Here is a 21,966-nt window from a genome sequence, read left to right on the forward strand (position 1 = left end):
ATAAATCACAAAACCATTAACATAAACAGATTTTTTTTTAAACAAAAGGTAACCCTATCAACTCATCATTGAGAAAATAAATTTTTTAATAAACTGATATTATAATTTTACCCCTGCAAGAAAATGTTTTAAAGCTAGAGCTATTCTAATTTGTCCGAAGAAATTTTTGCCAGTAGTTCTTCTTCTTCCAATACTGTACATAACCCACTCTGGAGCATTGACGTACAGGGAAACGTACAGTTAACACTTCATACTTTCTGTTGAAGTCCAGTTAACAATTTCTTCATCTGTGACTCAGCAGGTAGAATATATTCCAAATAACTCAATATTGGCATATTTCACACTGTTTTCAACTTTTCAAGCAACTTTTCCTGGCATTTGAAATATTAAAACACACACTGTTATCGCACAATTCTTTTTTTTTATCCAATTATCATTATAAAATTGATCCCAGTTTCAGAGAATTAAAATAAACCTTTTTTTCATAACTATTTACATTCTTAAAACTGTCAGTTTGTTCAATCTTTCATTTCACCTTCTTCATCTTCTTCCTCTACACCTCGTACATACAAAACATTATTACACCTGAAAAAAATAGAATAAACAAAATCTTAAAACAAATACAGATGATTATTCTACACTATTTATTTTGACGATTCATTCATCGCTTTAGAATTTCACCATGTGTTTTACACGATACAATCCAATATATCATAATTATATATTTAACAGTTAAGTGGCTATGAGCTATAAATTTTCTTTATTTATTTCTTCTGATAGGACCGAATTTTTTTATTTATTTTTTTTAGTTTTGTACCACGTGATGTAGGTAACTCTATACAAATTACTTGTGTGCGAGATTTTACATCATCTGCTTAATACATTTTTCCAGAATAATCATTTTTTAATTGCAATACAGCCTAAAAATGAAAATTGTTCAAAACACCTTCAACTAAAAGACATAAGAGTCACACTTATTATCAAATTTCAATTCAACTCTAGTTATATATCTTACCAACTTTTTAATATTTGTCTGTTTTAAGTGCCCCAATTAATCTATGTAAGATTACAAGATTAATCTAAGCATCTTGGACAAAACTTTTCTTCTCAGAATATATTTTATCACAAATTGCTTTTCCCTAATAAATATTGAATATTATATAGTGATGGAAATCGGATGAAATTTGTCTGAATCGATCATCGGTTCAGTCGGATGGGACATAATCGATAACTTTTCGAATAAAGCCGCGTTAAAACGAAATAGGGAAGTTACATTTCATCCCAAGGCACTTGATTATATTCAGCAACATAAACTTCATTTAGCACTTTTCAACACAGTTTTAAACTTATATAGTCATAATTTTACGAAATAGATTTTATTTTTCAATGGATGTCAAATAATAACATTCACATCACATTATAATGATTATATTACTATTGTTTACATCACTTATTGAGCCTGTTCAACTCCAAATTGCCTCTGAGATGATTTTTGCGATCGGTGAGGTGTTCCTAAAAGAAAATTACCGTCAGAATTAATTCCCTTTGATACTTTAAACATTTTCCACGACATCGCGGAACAAATTTTTGTGAATCGATTATTGTCGCTTTACATAACAGGAACTGATTATTGGCGACTTGCGACAATCGGAACATCACTAATATTATATAGATAAAATTGGCATATTAACATACTACTAACTAGTCCTGTTAAATGCTTGATACTGGTGTGAGGACTTGCTGCTGCATGAGAAAGCATACTGCAATCGCCTGGCAGCTCATCTTATATGATATTTGTCCAAATATATTCCTGTATTGTACAGTTCAATATTATATTACCTTTACCAGTAATTATCTAACAGTAAAATAAGCAGAAGATAACCTCTTAGAAACTGGCTGAACAGACTATTATTGCAGAATAGCCTATAATAAAATACCGTACATACACACATGAAAGACCTGGAAAAAGCTTTATAAAAATAATTTTTAGTTGTTACCTGATTAAAACTTCTCCCAAATTTCCGGTAAGGGCTCCATCAATCAGCTCTTCAGTGTTTGCCAGCTGTAACAAAAATAGTGACATGTTGGAATTGAAAATGAAGTACACTTGATTTAAATGCAAAATTTACCATGTATATGTTAGTGTTCATCCGTGCTGTTATACAGAAATTAGAAACTTTGACGGGAGCAAGAGCGACAGGAGAATGTTTCTAATTTCTGTAGAACAGCTACGGATGAACACCAACATATTTAGTGTCAAGCTTCATTTGGCCCTTGATGACGTCACTGCGCGGTTTTATGAAACACTATGAAAAATAGAAGGCGACTATGAACGGATTTCAATATAATATCGATTTTTTTTCTTCTATGAATATTAGCACACATAACTTTTAAGAAATACACCGTTTTCATTGGATGACAAATAAAGCTGGACACTAAATGTATGAAAATGATAAAATTTAGGAACACCTGCCAGTGTTTTTTTCCTTTATATAACTACTACCCTAAAACGGTACTGTTCCCAATAGAAAATAGACATTAAAATTCCCAATTTCCAATGTTTAAATTCCCAAAATGGCTGTTCAAAATTCCCACAAGGCCAAGTGATTTCTCTGAAATCATTTAAATCCGACATATTCGTATAAATCACCACTCAATAGTTTTACCTAGACAATGGAAGCTGTTGGGTATCTTTATTCATGATGACTTTATCTGATTTGTAGCTGAAAAAATGCATAAAAAAATCCCAATTTTCCCACTGTTCTGTCAATCTTTTTACTAAGTCAAGGGAAATAACTGTACAAATACTTGAATAAATCCACAAGCGAAACCCCAGGTGCAAATCTAAAATATGCTGAGCAACCTGCCCATAAGGTTTAATGACCTTGTCAAATCCTTTTTGAGAAACTTGCGACACAAGTTGAAAATTGCAAAAAAATTGTAAGTGAAGGGCAATAACTCTAAAAATACTAAATAAATCCAGACGAAAATACCTGGTGCACAACTGCACATGCTGATCAATATTCCTGTAAAGTTACATGACTCTAGGTCAAATACTTTTTGAGTTACGTGCGACACATGTTGAAAATTGCCAAATTTTACTAAGTCAAGGGCAATAACTCTGAAAATACTAAAAATATGCACACGAAAATACCCAGGTGCACAACTACACATGCTGATCAACATTCCTGTAAAGTTTCATGACTGTAGGTCAAATACTTTTGAGTTACATGCGACACAAGTTGAAAATTGCAAAATTTTACTGAGTCAAGGGCAATAACTCTGAAAATACTAAAAATATCCAGACCAAAATACCCAGGTGCACAACTGCACATGCTGATCAACATTCTTGTAAAGTTTCATGACTCTAGGTCAAATACTTTTTGAGTTACGTGCCACACAAAAGTGAACGGACGGACAAGGGTAAATCTAAATGACCGCCACTAACATGGGGGCACAAAAACGCTGCCTGCTTATGTCAAACAATAAACATGTAAGTAGATTCATCTATTTTGATTCACCATTTATTCATAACCGTCGTTATAAAATGGAATAGCACTTGTTAATGTAGGTTTGTCAATATGTCATCTAAAGACAATTAAAATGTTTCAATTGACAACATTTATGGATTCATTAATGTCAATTTCTGCAAATAAAGTTTACAATGGTGGTCATATCTCTTGTTGCTTGAATGTTTTGAGCTTTTACCTATGAATAAATAATTCCATATAATTAATTATTGTTTCAAACTTTGGTTTTTACCTGCAAGTTCATATAACCATCTACTGAAACCAGGTAACCTTTGTACTCCATGCCCCACTTCAGCTTCACTAAAACTGGTTTTCCTGTAAGACCATTCAAAAATGGCTTTGGGTTCATAGGAAGTGACTGAAAATTTAAAACAATTCAAAAATGAATATATAACATACATGTGACATCCCGGCGGGATTTAAAAAAATCCCGATATTTCAACACTGATCCCGATTCCCGATATTACAGCTTGAATTCTCGATATTTAAAAAAAAAATCAACATAAAAACTAGAAATGTGTCCATAGGACACTGATGCCCCCACACGCCACTGTTCTGTCAATCTTATGACTCTAGGTCAAATATTTTTTTGAACTACATGTGCCACAAGTTGAAAACTAAAAATCAACAAAGGGCCATAATTCTGTTAAATTTGGTCGCAGCAAAAAAAAATCCTTCCTTTACTACGATCTACACATTAAGGTTGTTAATCCCTGGAAGTTTAAGCAAAATCTGCCATCCGGTTTAAGAGGAGTTGCGTTCACAAAAATTTCTATATAGTATATAATGAAAAAATCAACAAAGTGCCATAATTCTGTTAAATTTGGTCGCAGCAAAAATTCCTTCCTTTACTACCATCTACACATTAAGGTTGTTCATCCCTGGAAGTTTAAGAAAAATCTGCCATCAGGTTTAAGAGGAGTTGCATTCACAAAATTTCTACATAGTATATAGTGAAAAAATCAACAAAGGGCCATAATTCTGTAAAATTTGGTCGTAGCAAAAATTCCTTCCTTTACTACCATCTACACCTTAAGGTTGTTCATCCCTGTAAGTTTAAGCAAAATCTGCCATCTGGTTTAAGAGGAGTTGCGTTCACAAAATTTCTACATAGTATAGAGTGAAAAAATCAACAAAGGGCCATAATTCTGTTAAATTTGGTCGCAGCAAAAATTCCTTCCTTTACTGCCATCTACACCTTAAGGTTGTTCATCCCTGTAAGTTTAAGCAGTATCTGATATCCGGTTTAAGAGGAGTTGCGTTCACAAAATTTCTACATAGTATATAGTGAAAAAATCAACAAAGGGCCATAATTCTGTTAAATTTGGTCGCAGAAAAAATTCCTTCCTTTACTACCATCTACACCTTAAGGTTGTTCATCCCTGTAAGTTTAAGCAAAATCTGCCATCCGGTTTAAGAGGAGTTGCGTTCACAAAATTTCTACATAGTATCTAGTGAAAAAATCAACAAAGGGCCATAATTCTGTTAAATTTGGTCGCAGCGAAAATTCCTTCCTTTACTACCATCTACACATTAAGGTTGTTCATCCCTGTAAGTTTAAGCAAAATCTGCCATCCGGTTTAAGAGGAGTTGCGTTCACAAGATTTCGGGACGTACGGACGGACTGACGGACGGACGGACAAGTGCAACGCTATATGCTCCCACATTGTGGGGGCATAAAAATCTACTGTATCTACCTGTATCTAAAATGTACACCAAGCCTCCGGGCATTGATTGTTATCTGTCCATATCCTAAATTATAGCGGATTAAATGTTGAGTCGCTAATTGACAGCAAGGTGACGTAATAAACAGTTCCAATACCCAAAGTTATTCTCACATGTTTAACTTATCACGTGTCGTGTGTCAGTCAATTGACCTCTTTTGTAATTTGGCAGTAGGTATTATCGCTACGCTACGTCATCAAAACTACCCTGTAAATTTACATGTATGATTTCGGCTCAATCTTTGATTTTCTTTGATTAGTGCCGCACTGATAAAGATAAAAGGCGAGCAGAATCATTTAAAGTGGATCATTCAAAACCTGTTTCAGATGTCTAATTAACCTATTTTTAGTGAATGGGTAATTTTTTGTTTTGTTTAGGAATTACACAATCATCGAGGCAAAAATGTGGATTTAATTAACGGAACGATTCTTGCATTTATTTTGAGTCTTCTACTTATGTTACGTTATTTAACTGTCATAGTCTTATGTTCATGAATAGTTGTTGCACGTTTTCAAATAGCTTGTGTTTAATTATTGAATGACTGAAAAGACATATAATTCTTCAAACTGAAAATAATGAAATGTGAAAGTGTGACTGTTTTAGAAATAGCCTGTATGACTACACTTATTTATTTATTTAATTTTTTTTTTGGTGAAATAAATTAATATTGATCAACAAAAAAAATCATAAAAAGTATAATCATTTAATGATTTTGAGGGTGATATAGATTCTTTGAACCAAATGTGCCAAACACGCATTGAAATTCGAGTCGATAAAAAAATCCAGTTTTGAGCCTCAAAATCCAGCTGAAAATCCAGATTTGGCCCATTTCATTTGTCACATGTATGATATAAATATAATGTAATTTTACAATAACATGTATTTATCCAATGGATTTTGCAACAAACTTTAATTACACGCAGACTATAATTATAAAAGCAAAATGTAATTTAATATCAGCAAATGTCTGGCATGTATTATATATACCGAACTGGTTATTTACTATAATTTAGAGATGTTGACAAGATTTATTGTCCAAAAATTTTGACACCTTTACCCTTTGACTGCCTGTGAATTGATGCAATTTAACTGCCATGGCAAATTCTTAACAATTATCACATCAGGATTTTATTCTGGCTAGATGTTATTTGAATAAAATAACAGATAACTGAGAAGCATTTAACACTTCTTAAAAATAAATTTATGTGTTTATATTTATGTGAAAAAAATATGTGACAAGCTCAGCGATTTTTGGCCCAAATGTGATATTTTGGCGAAAATGAGTTATGACTAGTTTGTGGTACACCAACATCTGCTGAATAGCTTGAAACAATTATTTTTAAAAAATACTTGATATTTAATGAAATATTCTAATTTGTATGACATCACCATAACAACAAAAAATACATTTTTAACTTTTATTGGTATATACAAATTAGAAATAATTCCATAGTTATACACAATAAAATAAAAAAAAATAAAGTGATCATTCATCTTAGTGTAATATATGTAATATCTTAATATAAAAACTATCGCTTGTTTTAAAAATCGGTTGCCATGGCAACAAAAAAAATTATCAAATGCAATATTTTGCACTTAACATGATTAGTTCATCACCAAATTAATGCATATATTATATTAAAAGACAACAATATTAAAGACTTTTCCAAAAAAAAAAGGATTTTTCTTTTTTCCCTTAATAGCTTTAAACATAAGAATTAAATTCTCAGAATTTCAGTAACTTTTCCATGATTAAGAAGAATATCATAAATTAAGTTAGTCAACTTTAAAATGCACATCTATAACATGATAGCATATAAAATATGAATCCAATAAAATTTGTATCCAATGCAAAACAAATATTGTTTAATGCACTGATTGCAAAAATGGTGTATTTTGGTTGCCATGGTAACAAAAAAGGCAAAAATAACTGAATTATTAAAAATAATTGCATTTTATAAAAAAAATATTCCATTTCACAATAACTTCAAAAGTCTTTCAGAAATGTAACCAAAAAAAAATAGAAAGAGCTTGCACTAGTTCTGTTCTTGACTTAATTTTCAGTTACAGATATTGACAGTGTAATCATATTCTGATCAGTGTATTTTAAATTGTATAATATGAATAACATATTAGTATATTTTTAAAATGATATAATTTCAATGAATTTAAAACAATTACAATAGCAGATTCTTGCAATCACATGGGAAGTCACAAATGACAGCTCCTTTATGTACTTGACTTATAGTCTTGCAACACCATGTTGAGGGTTTGACCCAAACAGGGTAATAGCAACTATGTCTCCTCAAATGCCTTCAGTTTTTGTAAGCAAAAAGTGATTCATATATAAAACTTGCAAAAACTTGTTTCACAATTAAGTAAAAATACAGTAACACCTGCAACTGCAGTATTCAGCTTTTTCAGGGATACTTCTAAAGACAAATTCTATGAGAATGTATTTCACTTTTGGTATACTGCAGACATAGACAAGTCACTGACTTCTCACATGCCATCCTGAAATAACAAAAACCTGAATAAGTATAAATGAAACAATATAGTGTATCTGATGATTTAACTACAATATAGTGTATATGATATTTGACTGAACATAAATGAACTATAAGTAAATTGTTGTATAGTGTTGCACAGCTATTGGGTTCATATAAGGTCTTGTTCATCATGTAAGTTCTTGTGTAATATATTACAGTCTATATATCATGTACAAGTGGCAGTAACAGTCATCTTGAACATGACTAAAATAATCTGAATCTACATTATGTGCATGTATTGTGGTGGCAACACAGCACTCTTTATTTCAAAAGTAAAAAGAATGTGGAATATTGCATAAATATACATGCTTACCCAATTGAAGTGTTTTTTTTTTATCTTGACCAATACAGTACAGTTGATCTTTTTAACTCCATAACCCTGCTGCTCAATAGGGCATCGAACTATGTCACACATTGTGCCTCATTTCAAACAATAGTTTAGTATATTCATCAGCAAATAGGTGATCGAACTGTCTATGTCTTCTGAAAATTATGTATATATACTTTAAGAGCTTAACATTATTGACAGAGTATTTGCATAAAACAATACAGCTTTATTTCTAAATATAAACTTAAAATTTAGTCATTTTACTGTACAGAGTATTTTAAAACAATATTTTTAAGATCTCATCTGACATCATATATAAAATGCTAAAATGCAAATAAGTTACATTACTTTCAACTGCAATTCAGGAAATTTACCATTATCATTATTTGATAAAAAGGGTTGAGAATGGTCAGTTTATGATGATTATTTACATATGTATACAATGATTACAATCATAGTACATCATTTGATCTTTAAACCAAGTATCAAAACACTTACCAGTACATTTCCTTGAATAATATGGCTGCAACATGCTGGATAATCATATTATCTACTTCAAACTCTGATGAACTAAGTTGAAGATCTTAAATGTATGTTGGCTGTCAGACCTAAAACAACAACACAAAATATTTCATCAGCAAAAAGTGCTGGCTCATAATTTAAAAATATTTTGGTAGCAGGGCTTCTGTTATTTAAGTTTGGGAGTCATTTACATCTTGATTTTGGCTTCCAAAATGTAATGCTTTTCCTTCTTTACCTACAAAGTGACTTCCAATTACAGACATTTTGCAGTCTTTGACTGCCAATGTTTGGAACTTAATGGAAGCCCTGTTGGTAGAATATGCTGTGTGGTATGAGTAATGTGAATATAATATGATTTATTGTAGATACTACCAAAGGCAAAGGGCTAATAATAATAAATGCATTTTAATATTTATCTATGACGACAACTTCAATCACAGTACTAGATCTATTTATTGTATTTCAAAAGCAGCACTTAATTGATCTTGAATTGTAATAAAAATTCATTTGTCAATAATTACAGTACTGTAGCCTTGTCATATATACAGTATAGTTCCTTTTTTAGAAATATTTTATACAGTATAAATCTATTTGATGTAGATCTATATCAAACTCATTCGTTGTAAACAAACTGCAAAATATGTAATAGGCCTAAGTCCAGTTACATTTTTTGTCATAGTGATGTAGAAAAAAATGAAGTGGCAACTTTTGTTTTTGTTTTTTTTTTTTCATTGCAGCCTAGACTTCAATTTATTTTGTAATGTAATCAATGTCTAATTTAGAAAAAAGTTAACAATAACTTTCTATAAAGACCATGACAAATACAAATCGAGTGCAATAAACAATGTATCCCAAAAAATGTGTCTGTCATGACCTGACCTAGATGCCTGCCATGTTTTTTTTATATAAACCAGTTCAAGTGACATGGTCCCATTTATTTAATTGTTTAAAGTAAAAATACGATGGTTATTCATATTCAACATATCAGAAACAAATAATGAACAAAAATAGCATAAATAATAAAAGATGCACTTACCTTAAAATTTATTTAAACCTCCAAGTATGCAGTAACATGACGTAAAAGGTAGTAAATCTACATGTGTTTACTCGCTGATCTGGCTCCTGAGTTTACACAGTGTATTTATTCTAAATATAGATTTTTGGGAAATGTTTATCGTGGAAGCTGAGAAGGGCTGTTCTGCCTGTTCAAAAAGTATTTTTGATTTTTTTCTAATTTATTTTATTCTTTAAACTTTCAAAGATACTCTGTTTTGAAGGGAAACCCTAAAAATTAAGACATGAAAACTCGCGTGACTTTTCAAGCGTTTTTCTCACAATGATTGAAAACTCAATTGGGCCAAAAATCGCTGAGCGCGTCACATATATTGAAATAAAGTTGCTGATTGTTTATCACTGATTTAACAGGTGACAATTAAAGTAAAGTAAACATAAGCTCTGATAAGCTTTTTACACCAACTACAATCGAATATCCTGCCTTACACAATATTGTGTAATGACACATCGGGAAATTTTAAGCATAAAGATGAATGATCAGCATTTTGCAAAAAAATTAACAATTTAACATAAAGATTTTATAAAGCATGGAACCTTGACACTTAACTGGACCGTCTGGATTCCAAAACAGATATTTTGACCAGGCCTACTTTCTTTCAGAAATGCTGATGGGTGATTATTTTCCAGTGAAAATAGCATAATTCATAGAAATGTCAGCTTATTTTTTCCATGGTTCAGATGGAAGTCTCCAGAATGTGAATAATGTTTATTTAATTAAGTATTTCCTCTGTATATTTGAGGAAAAAACTTTGTATATATTTTCAATAACTAAAGAAAACAAAATGAACCTTATATAAAAGAAAACGAAATGAACCTTATATAAAGGTGGCTTGATAGCTCAGTTGGTTAGACCACAGACTGTCACTCGGAGGTCGCGGGTTCGATCCTGGGTAGCACCCTTAGGATTTTACAGAAACACTTTCAGTGTTTCCCACATAATCAGAGGTGAACTGGTAAGAAATCAAGGTTATCCTTGCATGTAATTATCAATGCTGTACACTGAACAAGTAAAAGAACCAAGGGGTCTATTCAGTTATCATTAAGAGCTAGGGATTGGCTCCCAGATTCCCTTGTATCTCATAGTGGTCTCTGAAGTGACTTGTCTAGAGTTATGTCTACGTTCCCACAACAGGTTTGACATAAATGGAAGATAGATATACCCCGGGGTCTATTAATATCACAGCCGAATATCCCAACCTGAGGCTGGAAAACAAATGTCTCATTTCCCCAAGAAGACTTAAGTACAGTAAAAACTCGCTAATGAGACCAATGAAGGGACTTTACAAATCTGGTCTTAATAGCGGGTTGGTCTCATTAATGAGTTTGGCCAAACAGAAAACTAGGCAATATATTAAGGGATACCATGTACTGTACACATGTTTAATTCTGGGCTAACCTATTTCAAATGAGAAGATATAAAGCATACACTATTATTTTTTTATTTTCATTTATTTTCTTTTACTTTTTAACATTATAAAATTTTTAAACTTCTTTAGAGGTACAAAATGTATTATGAATGTCTTTAAACACAAACATATTTTTACATTCTTGTTAAAAGAATGACACGACTTACTCTATTAAATCACCATTTTACTACAAAGCACACCGAACAATTAACCTTTAATTATTTTCACAGTTTTCATCGCCGATAACAACTTCAAAAACCTAATCGTATTTGTTTAAAATTATGGAACGAAAGAGATAATGATAGCAGCAACACCTCTAAAAAACTTATTGAAAGTTTTCTGTTCAATACTTTGTTGTTTTAATCCCCCAGTTATGACATTAAACTGATTAAAGGTGTGAAATTAAGAAATTATCGACAATATTATTGATCATTTCCGGGTTTGATACAAAGCAACCTTGACCTCTGCCGTAAACTGGATGTCGTTAAATGTCGTAAAACTAGGACAACTGTTGTTTACATCACGTGTCAAAATGATTTCAGCAATATACACGCATGTCAATATCAAGGTGAGAAAGTGCCCGCGGTCGTATTTATGGGTTTCCAAATGTACAGAATTTACAAAATGGGACTGAATTTACTGGTCGCATTACGGAATAACGGGGTGGTCTCAAAATCGGGGTTAGCGACCATTAAAATAAAGAATAAAAAATTCGGGTCTTTAAAAAATCGTTCGTATTAGCGGGTTGGTCTCGAAAACGGGGTGGTCGTAAAGCGAGTTTTTACTGTAGTAGGATGGACAGTGTCAACTACGATTGGACTGGAGCATGAAACAATAGTATGTGCGCGTAAACTGATAATATTAAGAGAAACTGTGCAACAAAGCAAATTAAAAATTGATGGTCGTTTACCGGTTCGCGAAAACGTATAACATTTGTCAATACATGAAAACTAATTTTTTAAAACAAGGTGAACATGAATGTTAGTTTTGATATACTAATTTTAAAGCTTTCATATGTAATAATCTATACAAACCGCCATATTATCGAGTGTTTTTTCACTTTATTTTCTTTGTTGATCGCGCGGTGTGCGTTTTAATCTTTGCGCATGCGTAAACTAAACAACCGAAAAGCATAAGCAAATACTACTAAGACAAATCTTGTGAATCCGAAGAAATCTTTCAAAATATGATACATTATTTAGAACTATCTACAATGCGATTGAAAATGAAAACGCTCGTGGACAGACAAATTTTAACGTGTTTGTATCGATTCGCTTTTTTAATGATAACAAATGGGTATAGATGGATACCGAAAATAAGCTATTTTCGCGAAAATAAGATAGCGGCTACGAAAATAAGATTTATTTTTGAAATAGTGCATTTATCTGTTTGAATAATTATGTAAGTAATATACTTATGCATTCATTGAATGATTTTACAGCAAATTAAAATTTCAGAACAAAAAAAAATATTTTAATAAGTGAAGTTTGAGCCGAAAATACTCTCACGAAAATAGTTCAAATTGCCGTGTAAAGCGAAAATAAGATCGGGTCTACGAAAATAAGATTTATTTTTGATATAATGTATTAAAACGTATTTTTGATGTTATCAAATGATTTGTGTGAATGAAATAATAAAGATTGAAATGTTTTGTAATGAAATATTAGACGTCTGTGCGGCAAATATATGTAATATAAATCCGTGGATAAATATTCCAAATGTATTATAGAAAGAGCGCATGAACATATAACCAAAATTGCGTCTACGAAAATATAGGCTATATAAGATTTACATGGTTCATAACTTATATTAAAAATACATGTAGTAATAACTTTATTTTTAATGATTTTGCAAATAAATTTTAAGAATTAAATGTTCTCTTATAAGATAATAAATGTTTGTGGTGAAAAAGTATCAAAATAACAGAAAGAACAAGTGCAAAAAATAACCTGAAAAGACGACAACGAAAATAAGATCTAAATCTATATAAGAATATGTACCGTACGAAAATAAAATCTAAACAGTACTCTACGAAAATAAGATCTGTATGAAAATAAAAGCTGTATGAAAATAATGTTATTTATACGAAAATAAGGTTACGAAAATAAGATCTGTTAGTAAATAAGGTCTGTAAAACCAATTAAAACCTGTATGAATTGATATTTATTTGAAAATAAAACCTGTATGGAAATACTATATATGTACGAAAATAAGATCCTATTGAAAATAAATCTATACGAAAATAAGATCTGTATGAAAAATATGTCTGTATTCGACTAAGATTTTACAAATGTAAGATCTGTGAAATGAAAATAATATCCTTACAAAAATAAGATACATATGAAAATAAGATATGTAAAAAATATATTACCTGTATGAAAATACTATATATGTACGAAAATAAGATCCTATAGAAAATGTGATCTATACGGGAAAAAAAGATCTGTAAGAAAATAATACCACGAATATGAGATCAATACGAAAATAAGATCTGTATGAACATAATATCTGTTTTCGAATAAGATTTATACGAAAATAACATCTGTACGAAAATAATGTCTGTATAGGAATAAGATTTATACGAAAATAATATTTATATGATAATAATATCTGGATCAGAATGATATGAAAAACGACTCTATATGAAAATGACTGTCTTTATAAAATAAAATCTTTAACGAAAATAAGATATGTGTAAAAATATATCTGTATGATAACAAAATCTGTAAAAAATAAGATATCTATATTTTTGGTATGATTGGTGGCTGTGATAAATTGCCAATAAACACCTTTAATGATGGGCTTTAATAAGTGTGTGTCAATTACGATAAGTGCGAAAATCCAATAATCCAATCATCGTATTAGCGCATTGATTGCTGCCGAAAGCCATGTGCACGTGTCATACGTTGTATATTTTTTTCCTTCTCTCAAATAGAAAGGTCTTGTCCGTGCATTATCAAATTAAAGCACTAAAGCAATAAAGTTATATATATGATCTTTTACTAAATGTAGATATTATTTTTATATAACACGTATTTTAAATTATCTTTTATTTTGGTATAAATCATTTCCATATTGATATTTTATTTTCATATAGCTGGACATCTTATTGTTTACATATTTTGATCTTTTTTTCGTATCATTCTGAGACAGATATTATGTTCATACAAATACATTTGTATTATTTTCGTATTTCATATTCACAGACCTTATACAAAATATTTGTAAAAATCTTACTTGAAAAAAATTATTTTCATACAGATTTTATGTTTGCAGAGATCTTATTTCCGTGCAGATATATCAATTCATACAGTATTTTTTTACAGATCTTATTTTCGTATAGATCACATTTTCAATAGGATCTAATTTTCGTACATATAGTATTTTTATGCAGGTATTTTTTTTAAACATAGCTCATTTTCGTATATATATCTTTTTTTGGCAAAAATCATATTTTCAATTAGATCTTGTTTTCTAACAAATATCAATTCATACAGGTTTTATTGTTTACAGATCTTATTTTCGTATAGATCATCATGATTTTCAATTGGATCTTATTTTCGTGCAAGTATAAGTATTTTCATACATATATTATTTTCATACAGGTATTATTTACTAAGAGGTCTTATTTTCGTATAACCTTATTTTCTAATGTACATTATTTTCAAACTAGTCTTACAGATCTTATTTTCGTAGAGTACACTATAGATTTTATTTTCGTACATATTCTATATACAGTAGATCTTATTCTTGTAGTAGTTGTTTCTGGGTTTTTTTTCGCACTGGTGAATTCTTGCTTTTATTTTGATGCTTTTTCACTCCACTACCTTTTCATGTTTTATAAGAGAAGATTTACTTTTGCAATTAATACAATTTTATAAGGTATGATCTTATTTTCGCAGTCGCCATTTGGGTAATTTTCGCATACCTTCTTTCTATACTATTTGGGATATTTACCATATTTACCGAACAAACGTTTAATATTTCATTACAAAACATTTCATTCTATATAATTTCGTTCATACAAATCATTTAATAACAACAAAAATGCATTTTTAATGCATTATATTAACATTAAATCTTATTTTCGTAGACCCGATCTTATTTTCGCTCACACGGCGATTTGAGCTATATTCGTGCGTATGTATTTTCGGCTCAAACTGCACTTTTTTAGATATTTTTTTGGTTCTGAAATTTCAATTTGCTGTAAAATCATCCAAAGAATGCATAAATATATAACTTACATAATTATTTAAACAGATAAATGCACTATTTCAAAAATAAATCTTATTTTCGTAGCGCGATCTTATTTTCGCGAAAATAGCTTATTTTCGGTATCCATCTATACCGATAACAAATCAATTAAAAAATATGTTAATTTTGATAACAATGTCTTATAACTATTCTATAATGATAATAATGATAATAACACTTTATATATTTTGTAAAGGTAACATATTTCATGTCTTATTTACAATATAGCTTTCAATTAAACAAGATAAAGAAATCCTAAAATTTATACACGCCTATAAAAAATAAACAACAAAAAATTAAACAGCTGACACGTGCATTCATCAGATTTATTTAAACTGTATATCAAGTAAATATGAATTTCATATTTCTTTTAAAAACATATAGAGACAAAGATTCTTTGGTGATTCTTCTTGTCAGTATTTTTCCAGATGTATAATTGAAGGAAACAATTCATTTTTATTTCAAGATAAAAATGTGTTTTGGGCTTTTCCGTTGTCTATATTCAAAGTTAAAGCATTTTTACATTTGAGATTTCAATTTATTTTGTAAATGATGTTATATATTATTATTAAAGCATATTAGATTTAGAATTTTATTTATATTGCTTTTTATGTTAACTTTTCACCTCTTTAAAGAAAGAAATAGGAAACACATATTGGTTTACTTAGACACGATCATATTTCAAGCAAGTAATAATAAGTTCTGGTCTATTTTATTTAATAGGTAATTTGGGTTTATCGACTCCCACTAAAAGCCATTAAAATATTCAAATACAGCCAATAACTCCCTACCTCACAAAAGCAGCCAAGAATGGCCAGTGTCACTATACCAAAGGATGGAGATCCTTAAACTTTGCATTTTTTCCCCTTACATATCAATGAGCTCCCTATCAGTGACAATGGCAAAGCTAGACTATTGCAGACACTGCAATAATTTACTTTACAATTTATAATCCATACAAGATGTTCAAAACCTCAAAAAAGAATTATCTATAGTCTTGAAAAAATGGAATATAATACCAAATCCCTGACCATTGTCCAATCACATATATAGCATTACAGCTAAAACAAACTACTCACTGAGATTTAATTTGAAAACGTCAAAACCTCTTACAAAAATGTTCAAAATCAGCAGATGAAACCAGTGTTAGGTCCAAATTAGAATAACGTTTTACGGTTTCTCCTTTAAGATAAATCGCTTTCTTTTTTTATTTGTCTTTTGAAAGCATGCCTGTGATATGTAGACTCCATAACCTCTGTTACTCTTTAGATTAGTTAGGAACCATACGCCACTTTTTATAAAATGGTACCGAACGTGTCATACTCACGGTTTCATGGTAAACGCCGTATGAATTTAACACATATGCAGATATTTCAAAATTTAAATTTTTATCATTTCATGTCAAATTTTGAATTCTGCTTAAGCCGGTGCCGGGGGGGGGGGGGGGGGTCATGGATGGTATAGCTTTCACATGTTCAATTTTGCTGTTTCGGTTGTTCATATTCATTTTTTTTCCTATTGATAGCTAGACTTTATATAACTATGCAGTCTGAGAGCATATTATTTTCAAATATATATTTAAAAATGTAAATGAATTACATATATAAAAAAGAGAGATGTATATGTATTTATGAATTAAAATTTAAAATAAATATATGGAGTCATATATCCAAACATCATTTGTACATGTATGTTTCTGTCCCAATAAATAGTGAAATGTCTGTCTAACATCATAATTATATCATAAGAAGAGGTATACACTGTTTTAATTTATCTATTTCCATGCATAAATTTATAAAAGATAGTCGATTTCGCATGTATTTCTTATATTTTAGGTAATGTTAGACTTTGACATGAACAGTGTATAATGAAGGAATCATAAATAAAATCTTTCTGGTAGTTAGTTAGCACTTTGTGTAGAATACCAATTAAAGAAGACCGCAAATTTAATTTTTGTCAATATTTAACGTTTGAATGAAATGGGGGTCGTATGGTAAGTATATATCTTATAACATCTTTTTTCTTTTTTATCGATTTATATCTTTGTTTTGGTTGAACTGTAATTATACACAATTGACCGGACATATTTAAATGTAATTGATGTAACGCCGGATAGTTTATAATTTCGGATGGGTCAGACACACCTAATGATTTTAATAGGACAGCAGATCTTTATCCAAAGACTTAAGGTCAAATTGGTCATCTATTACACAAACATAGTAATTTTCATAGAAATAAAACTTTTTTTCACTTATTTTTCAGTGTTTATGCCTATCCTATTCCTGAAGGAAAAAGTGGACAGCAAGTTGTAGATTCATTGCAGAAGGATATTGAATTACTTGGGGCAGTTAAAACTGGTAGTTTCAATGTTGATTGTGAAACTTATAATTCAGTGAATCTTCCAGGTAACATATTTTATATATTGCAAGTGTAAAAACGCAAGAAATGTTTCATTTATTGTATTTGAAGGATTTGTCTTGTAAGGAAATAATGAGACTTTTTAAATAGATTTTTAAGAAGGATAAATTTTTACACATGTAATTATCTAATATGATAGGCACAAGTCCCTTTACCTTTTTAATGAGTTATGCTGCATTTCTTTTTGGCAAGACCTGAGCATTGTGGAGCACCCTGTCTAATGTTTCCAATTGATTATGTTAATTGCCTTTTGCACTTTGTTTCAATATTGTCAGCAATTAAATCAGTTAGGAAGGAAGATAATCAAGAAAACAAAGAAACTTTTCAAAAAATAGGATACAACCTATGGAAGTTTTATAACTGTAACTGTGCACTTTATGGAAAAACAAGTTGAGCTGAATTGGTGCAAGTTTTAGCATTTTTCAGCAGTGCACTTTGTCCAATAAAGTAATTAAAGTAAAGTAATTGCATTTTATAGTCTAAGTTTCATGCTTACGCACGTTCACCGACTTTACAGTTATTACCATTACAATATTCATGAGTTTGCCATAACTTTAATCGTTATTGTTAACACTGTTAAAACTCCAAACCTTTATTGTTAATTCACAATTTTCAAATGCCATTATCAAAATTTACTTTTATGTAACTATTTTATAATATTAGGGAGCAAAAACATTTTGATGTGTTGTATATTTCAAATAACTTGTTATTTCTTTATAGGGAGTACACAACAACGTTTGATTCATGTTCTGCACAACAGTGAACAGCCAGCGTCGTGTTTCTCTGTGCTGGATACAGGAACAACACTGATAGCAGACGTCTTATTTGAAGTCCTCATAGCCAAACTTACCCAGGTGAAAGCTGGAAAAGAACCATTATATCAACATAGGAAAGGATTTAAGATGGAATCCAAAGGACCAAGATATGAATTAAGTGACTTTATTATTAAAATTGGATCTGTTTCTATGGCATCAAATTTCAAAGGAATTCTTGTAGAGGTTAGTATTTAGATTTGTTGAGTAAGCCAAGGTGCCAAATGGGATTTTTTTAAAAGTAAAAAATAGTTAAATTTTGTGTCATGGTTGCCGGGGGAAGGAGGGGGTTGCAATAACAGCCAGGTTACAGAAATAGTTTTTGGACACCACTTAAGTTAATCATAGGTATTTTTAGCTCGACTATACAAAGTATAGTGAGAGCTGTCCTACTCAACCCTGCATCTGTGACCACATTGGCAAGCTGACAGAAAAAATAATATGCACATTTCAAACGGCACTTACAACCAATGCCAATAACAAAAAAGAGGTCAAAATATGCAAAATTAACCCTTACTGCGTTAGTAACACAGTAGAAATATGGTGAAAATTACTGAAAAATTGGCCATCAATGCAAATAACATGGAAATTATTACTTTTATCTTTAGTCTTTTTACTTTTCATAAAACATCAATACTTTTTTCTCAAGTTTTATTTTCTTGAAATATTTTGGCTCATCTGGAGGCATGCAGCTTTAATGTTTTCTATAACTTCTTTCTTTCGGTATCTACTTCAAGTTTCAAGTACTAAATGTTCCTTATTATCTCAAATCATGTATGAGTAGATTCAGTACTCTAGCTTGACTATTTCCAGAATTATGTCCCCTTTGATTTTTATCTAGAAATTATTATTTTTTTACTCAAACTTTTTTATTTCTTCAAACTCTCACATCTTAAAAATATGACAAGGTTATAAATCTAGCGCCCATATTTCCAGAATTATATTCCCTTTATACTTTGAATTTTCCTTAATAATTATTATTCTATAACTTTCTTATTTCTTTATGGATTTACTTAAAAGTTCAAATATATGTTCATTATCAACACCTACATCATATGTGATTAGATTTATAAGTCAAGCATTGGTTTCCATGATTATTTTCTTTTCCAACTTGGAATTTATGTTAAAATTGTTCTATATATTTTCTTCTTTATTACTATGGTATAAATGGTATATATTTGAAAGTTATTCTTTCAATTTTCTTCTTTGTTACTATAAATGGTATCTACTTTATTCAGACTTAAAATAATGGTTCTTTGTTATCAGTCACATCATGTATGACAATGTTGAGCAGTCTAACATCTCTATTTCAAGAGTTATCTCCTCTTTAAGATTTTTTTAAAAAGTGTTGAAGTGTTATAGATCTATTCTGTTTACAACCAGGGATGTTGATAGATTCGCCCATTGTGTGTCTGTCTGCCAGTCTGTCCTTAAAAACTGTTTCCTAAGATCACTATTAAAGAAGTTGAAACTTTTCAAACAAATTTACTTAAAATATAGAAAAGTTGAAACATTAGGTAATATTCGTCATGAGAAAATTTGATCTTTGATTATCTGTAGTATAATTGTAATTTCCATACTAGGCATTCATGTCTTCCACAATGGCTTAAATGAATTACCATGGCCCTTCAGAATGTTGCTGATATACTTTTTGTAGGGTTAACCAATTAGCTTGCAATACTTGGATAATTACTTGTTTTCATAGTTTTACCTTCCTTTTTAATTAGTCGAGCATTCTGTCTCTATTAAGTCAGCTCTTGTTGATATTAATAATAAGTCTTTTTATCAGGAGGGAAAAACATAGTGAGTGTTACTTTTGGAAAAGTATGAATGACATAATCATGTTGTTAAGTCAATAATGTAAATTTGTTTGGATCTTTTTTTACTTAGTTTTAGTAAAAAGTGCAGTATTATCAGGTTTGATTTAATCTGGTATATAAAATTTTGAACATTACTGCAATATCTTTTTTATTCGTGGAGCATGAATTTTAGTGATTTTCATGAGTAGGTGAATCCACAAATTTAAGATCTTACAAAATCTTACAATGTCACTATTACACAAAAATGTTTATCATGTCAAAAGCATAGATTTGAAAGAAACAATATATCATTATCTAATTAATATAAGTTGAAGAATTTGATTTGATTTTACTCGTTAATGAAATTTTAAGTTATCATGATCACTATGCATTACTTTTGTGATATTGTAGTAATTAATGATTTAGATTATAAAAATAAAATGTTCTCTGTTTTCTATTCAATTCAGGTTGAATACTGTCCCTGTAGTGTGCCGAATGAATGCTGGAATCTAATGCGAGAATTGATGCAGAGTTTTCTAGGCAATGTGGCGGAGACACTTCCAGTGTTAGTAAAAAACAAGATGGACACATTCTATACAGCAGGAGATACAATTAACCAGTATCTGGAACACTTTAATAACTTTCGTAAACAGACAAATGTGAACCAACAAATAAGATGATAACTATTATCTACACTTTGTAACATGATTTTACATTTTAACACATCACACGTCACATTGTAGCAAATCACATGGCAGCCTGTCACTTACATGTCACATTGTAATTGGTCAAATTGTTACATACAGTTTATAAGATCATAATCGTGAATGGAAGGACAAGATTACACTTTTAATGTTGTACTGTATGAATAAAGATTTCAATTTCAGCTTTAACTGAGCAACAGCAATCTTGTTTTATTCACAACTTGTGAATTATTCTCAAACGGGAAAATTTCGTCAAATTTGATTGTTGTATATGAATTATGCTTGAAGAAAATCAGTAAAATGATGGAATGAATTTTCAACTTTTTTTATATGAGCCTTACCTCAAAACTGATATTAACTTTCAAAAGGGAAACACCCCACTGTGGACTGGTAGTTAAGGTACTGGTCTCTCAACCCAGAAATTGTGGGTTTGAACCCAGACACCATCTCCTACAGAGACCAGTTCTATTCACCTGGTCTGCTCTTTATATGCAGGCTTGACTACTGTGGCATGTTGACTCAAACTATCGAGGGAACGGATTACCCGTTGATGATTGTGTTGCCTTTCAACGCAGAGATCTTTTTAAGTCACATACCTGTTTGGGGTCATAATCTTATTTCCTCACATGACACCAGTCCTGGTTAGATTACGAACTTGAGAGTGGTTTAAACAGGTTACAGGCTGTTCCAATATAAATGAAATACATTGTATAAAATGTTTGGCCAAGTTTGAAGTTTTGGACCCATTTGTTGCAACCATGCATAGATGTATTTTTGCGCAGTGAAACCTGTTAATTAAGGGGTGTAATAGAATTACTCTGTAGAAATCTACATGTTACTGCTTA

The 21,966-nt window shown here is 30.4% G+C and overlaps 2 protein-coding genes and 1 long non-coding RNA gene across 3 annotated transcripts; 1 reads left to right on the plus strand and 2 right to left on the minus strand.

The window, feature by feature from the left end:
- Nucleotides 1-436: 436 nt before the first annotated feature.
- Nucleotides 437-12,280, minus strand: LOC132751249 (small nuclear ribonucleoprotein F). Its single transcript, XM_060741406.1, has 4 exons — nucleotides 12,169-12,280; nucleotides 3,763-3,888; nucleotides 1,998-2,062; nucleotides 437-585 (listed from the first exon to the last, which is right to left on the minus strand). Exons 1-4 carry the CDS (start codon nucleotides 12,172-12,174, stop codon nucleotides 519-521), a joined length of 264 nt encoding a protein of 87 aa, XP_060597389.1. The 5' UTR covers nucleotides 12,175-12,280; the 3' UTR covers nucleotides 437-518.
- On the minus strand, nucleotides 6,482-9,093 carry LOC132751252 (uncharacterized). The gene is made up of 3 exons (XR_009628660.1): nucleotides 8,631-9,093; nucleotides 8,118-8,287; nucleotides 6,482-7,769 (listed from the first exon to the last, which is right to left on the minus strand). It is a non-coding gene; the product is annotated as an uncharacterized LOC132751252 (long non-coding RNA).
- A 4,984-nt stretch (nucleotides 12,281-17,264) lies between the features above and the next one.
- On the plus strand, nucleotides 17,265-21,432 carry LOC132751250 (mediator of RNA polymerase II transcription subunit 20-like). Its single transcript, XM_060741407.1, has 4 exons — nucleotides 17,265-17,381; nucleotides 17,651-17,793; nucleotides 18,527-18,804; nucleotides 20,885-21,432. Exons 1-4 carry the CDS (start codon nucleotides 17,368-17,370, stop codon nucleotides 21,095-21,097), a joined length of 648 nt encoding a protein of 215 aa, XP_060597390.1. The 5' UTR covers nucleotides 17,265-17,367; the 3' UTR covers nucleotides 21,098-21,432.
- Nucleotides 21,433-21,966: the final 534 nt, after the last annotated feature.

This window comes from Ruditapes philippinarum, unplaced genomic scaffold (assembly GCF_026571515.1).
Source record: "Ruditapes philippinarum isolate M1 unplaced genomic scaffold, ASM2657151v2 ctg9344_1_1_1_1, whole genome shotgun sequence".
Lineage (NCBI taxonomy): Eukaryota > Metazoa > Mollusca > Bivalvia > Venerida > Veneridae > Ruditapes > Ruditapes philippinarum.

Bases quoted from the DNA above. Each gene is read 5' to 3' on its own strand.
- LOC132751249 (XM_060741406.1), bottom strand. The intron at 2,063-3,762 runs GTAAAAACCAAA...TTTTTGTTACAG, and splicing joins ATGGTTATATGAACTTGCAG to CTGGCAAACACTGAAGAGCT. The intron at 586-1,997 runs GTAACAACTAAA...TATTTTTTTCAG, and splicing joins TTGGGAGAAGTTTTAATCAG to GTGTAATAATGTTTTGTATG.
- LOC132751250 (XM_060741407.1), top strand. The intron at 17,794-18,526 runs GTAACATATTTT...ATTTCTTTATAG, and splicing joins TAATTCAGTGAATCTTCCAG to GGAGTACACAACAACGTTTG. The intron at 18,805-20,884 runs GTTAGTATTTAG...TATTCAATTCAG, and splicing joins TCAAAGGAATTCTTGTAGAG to GTTGAATACTGTCCCTGTAG.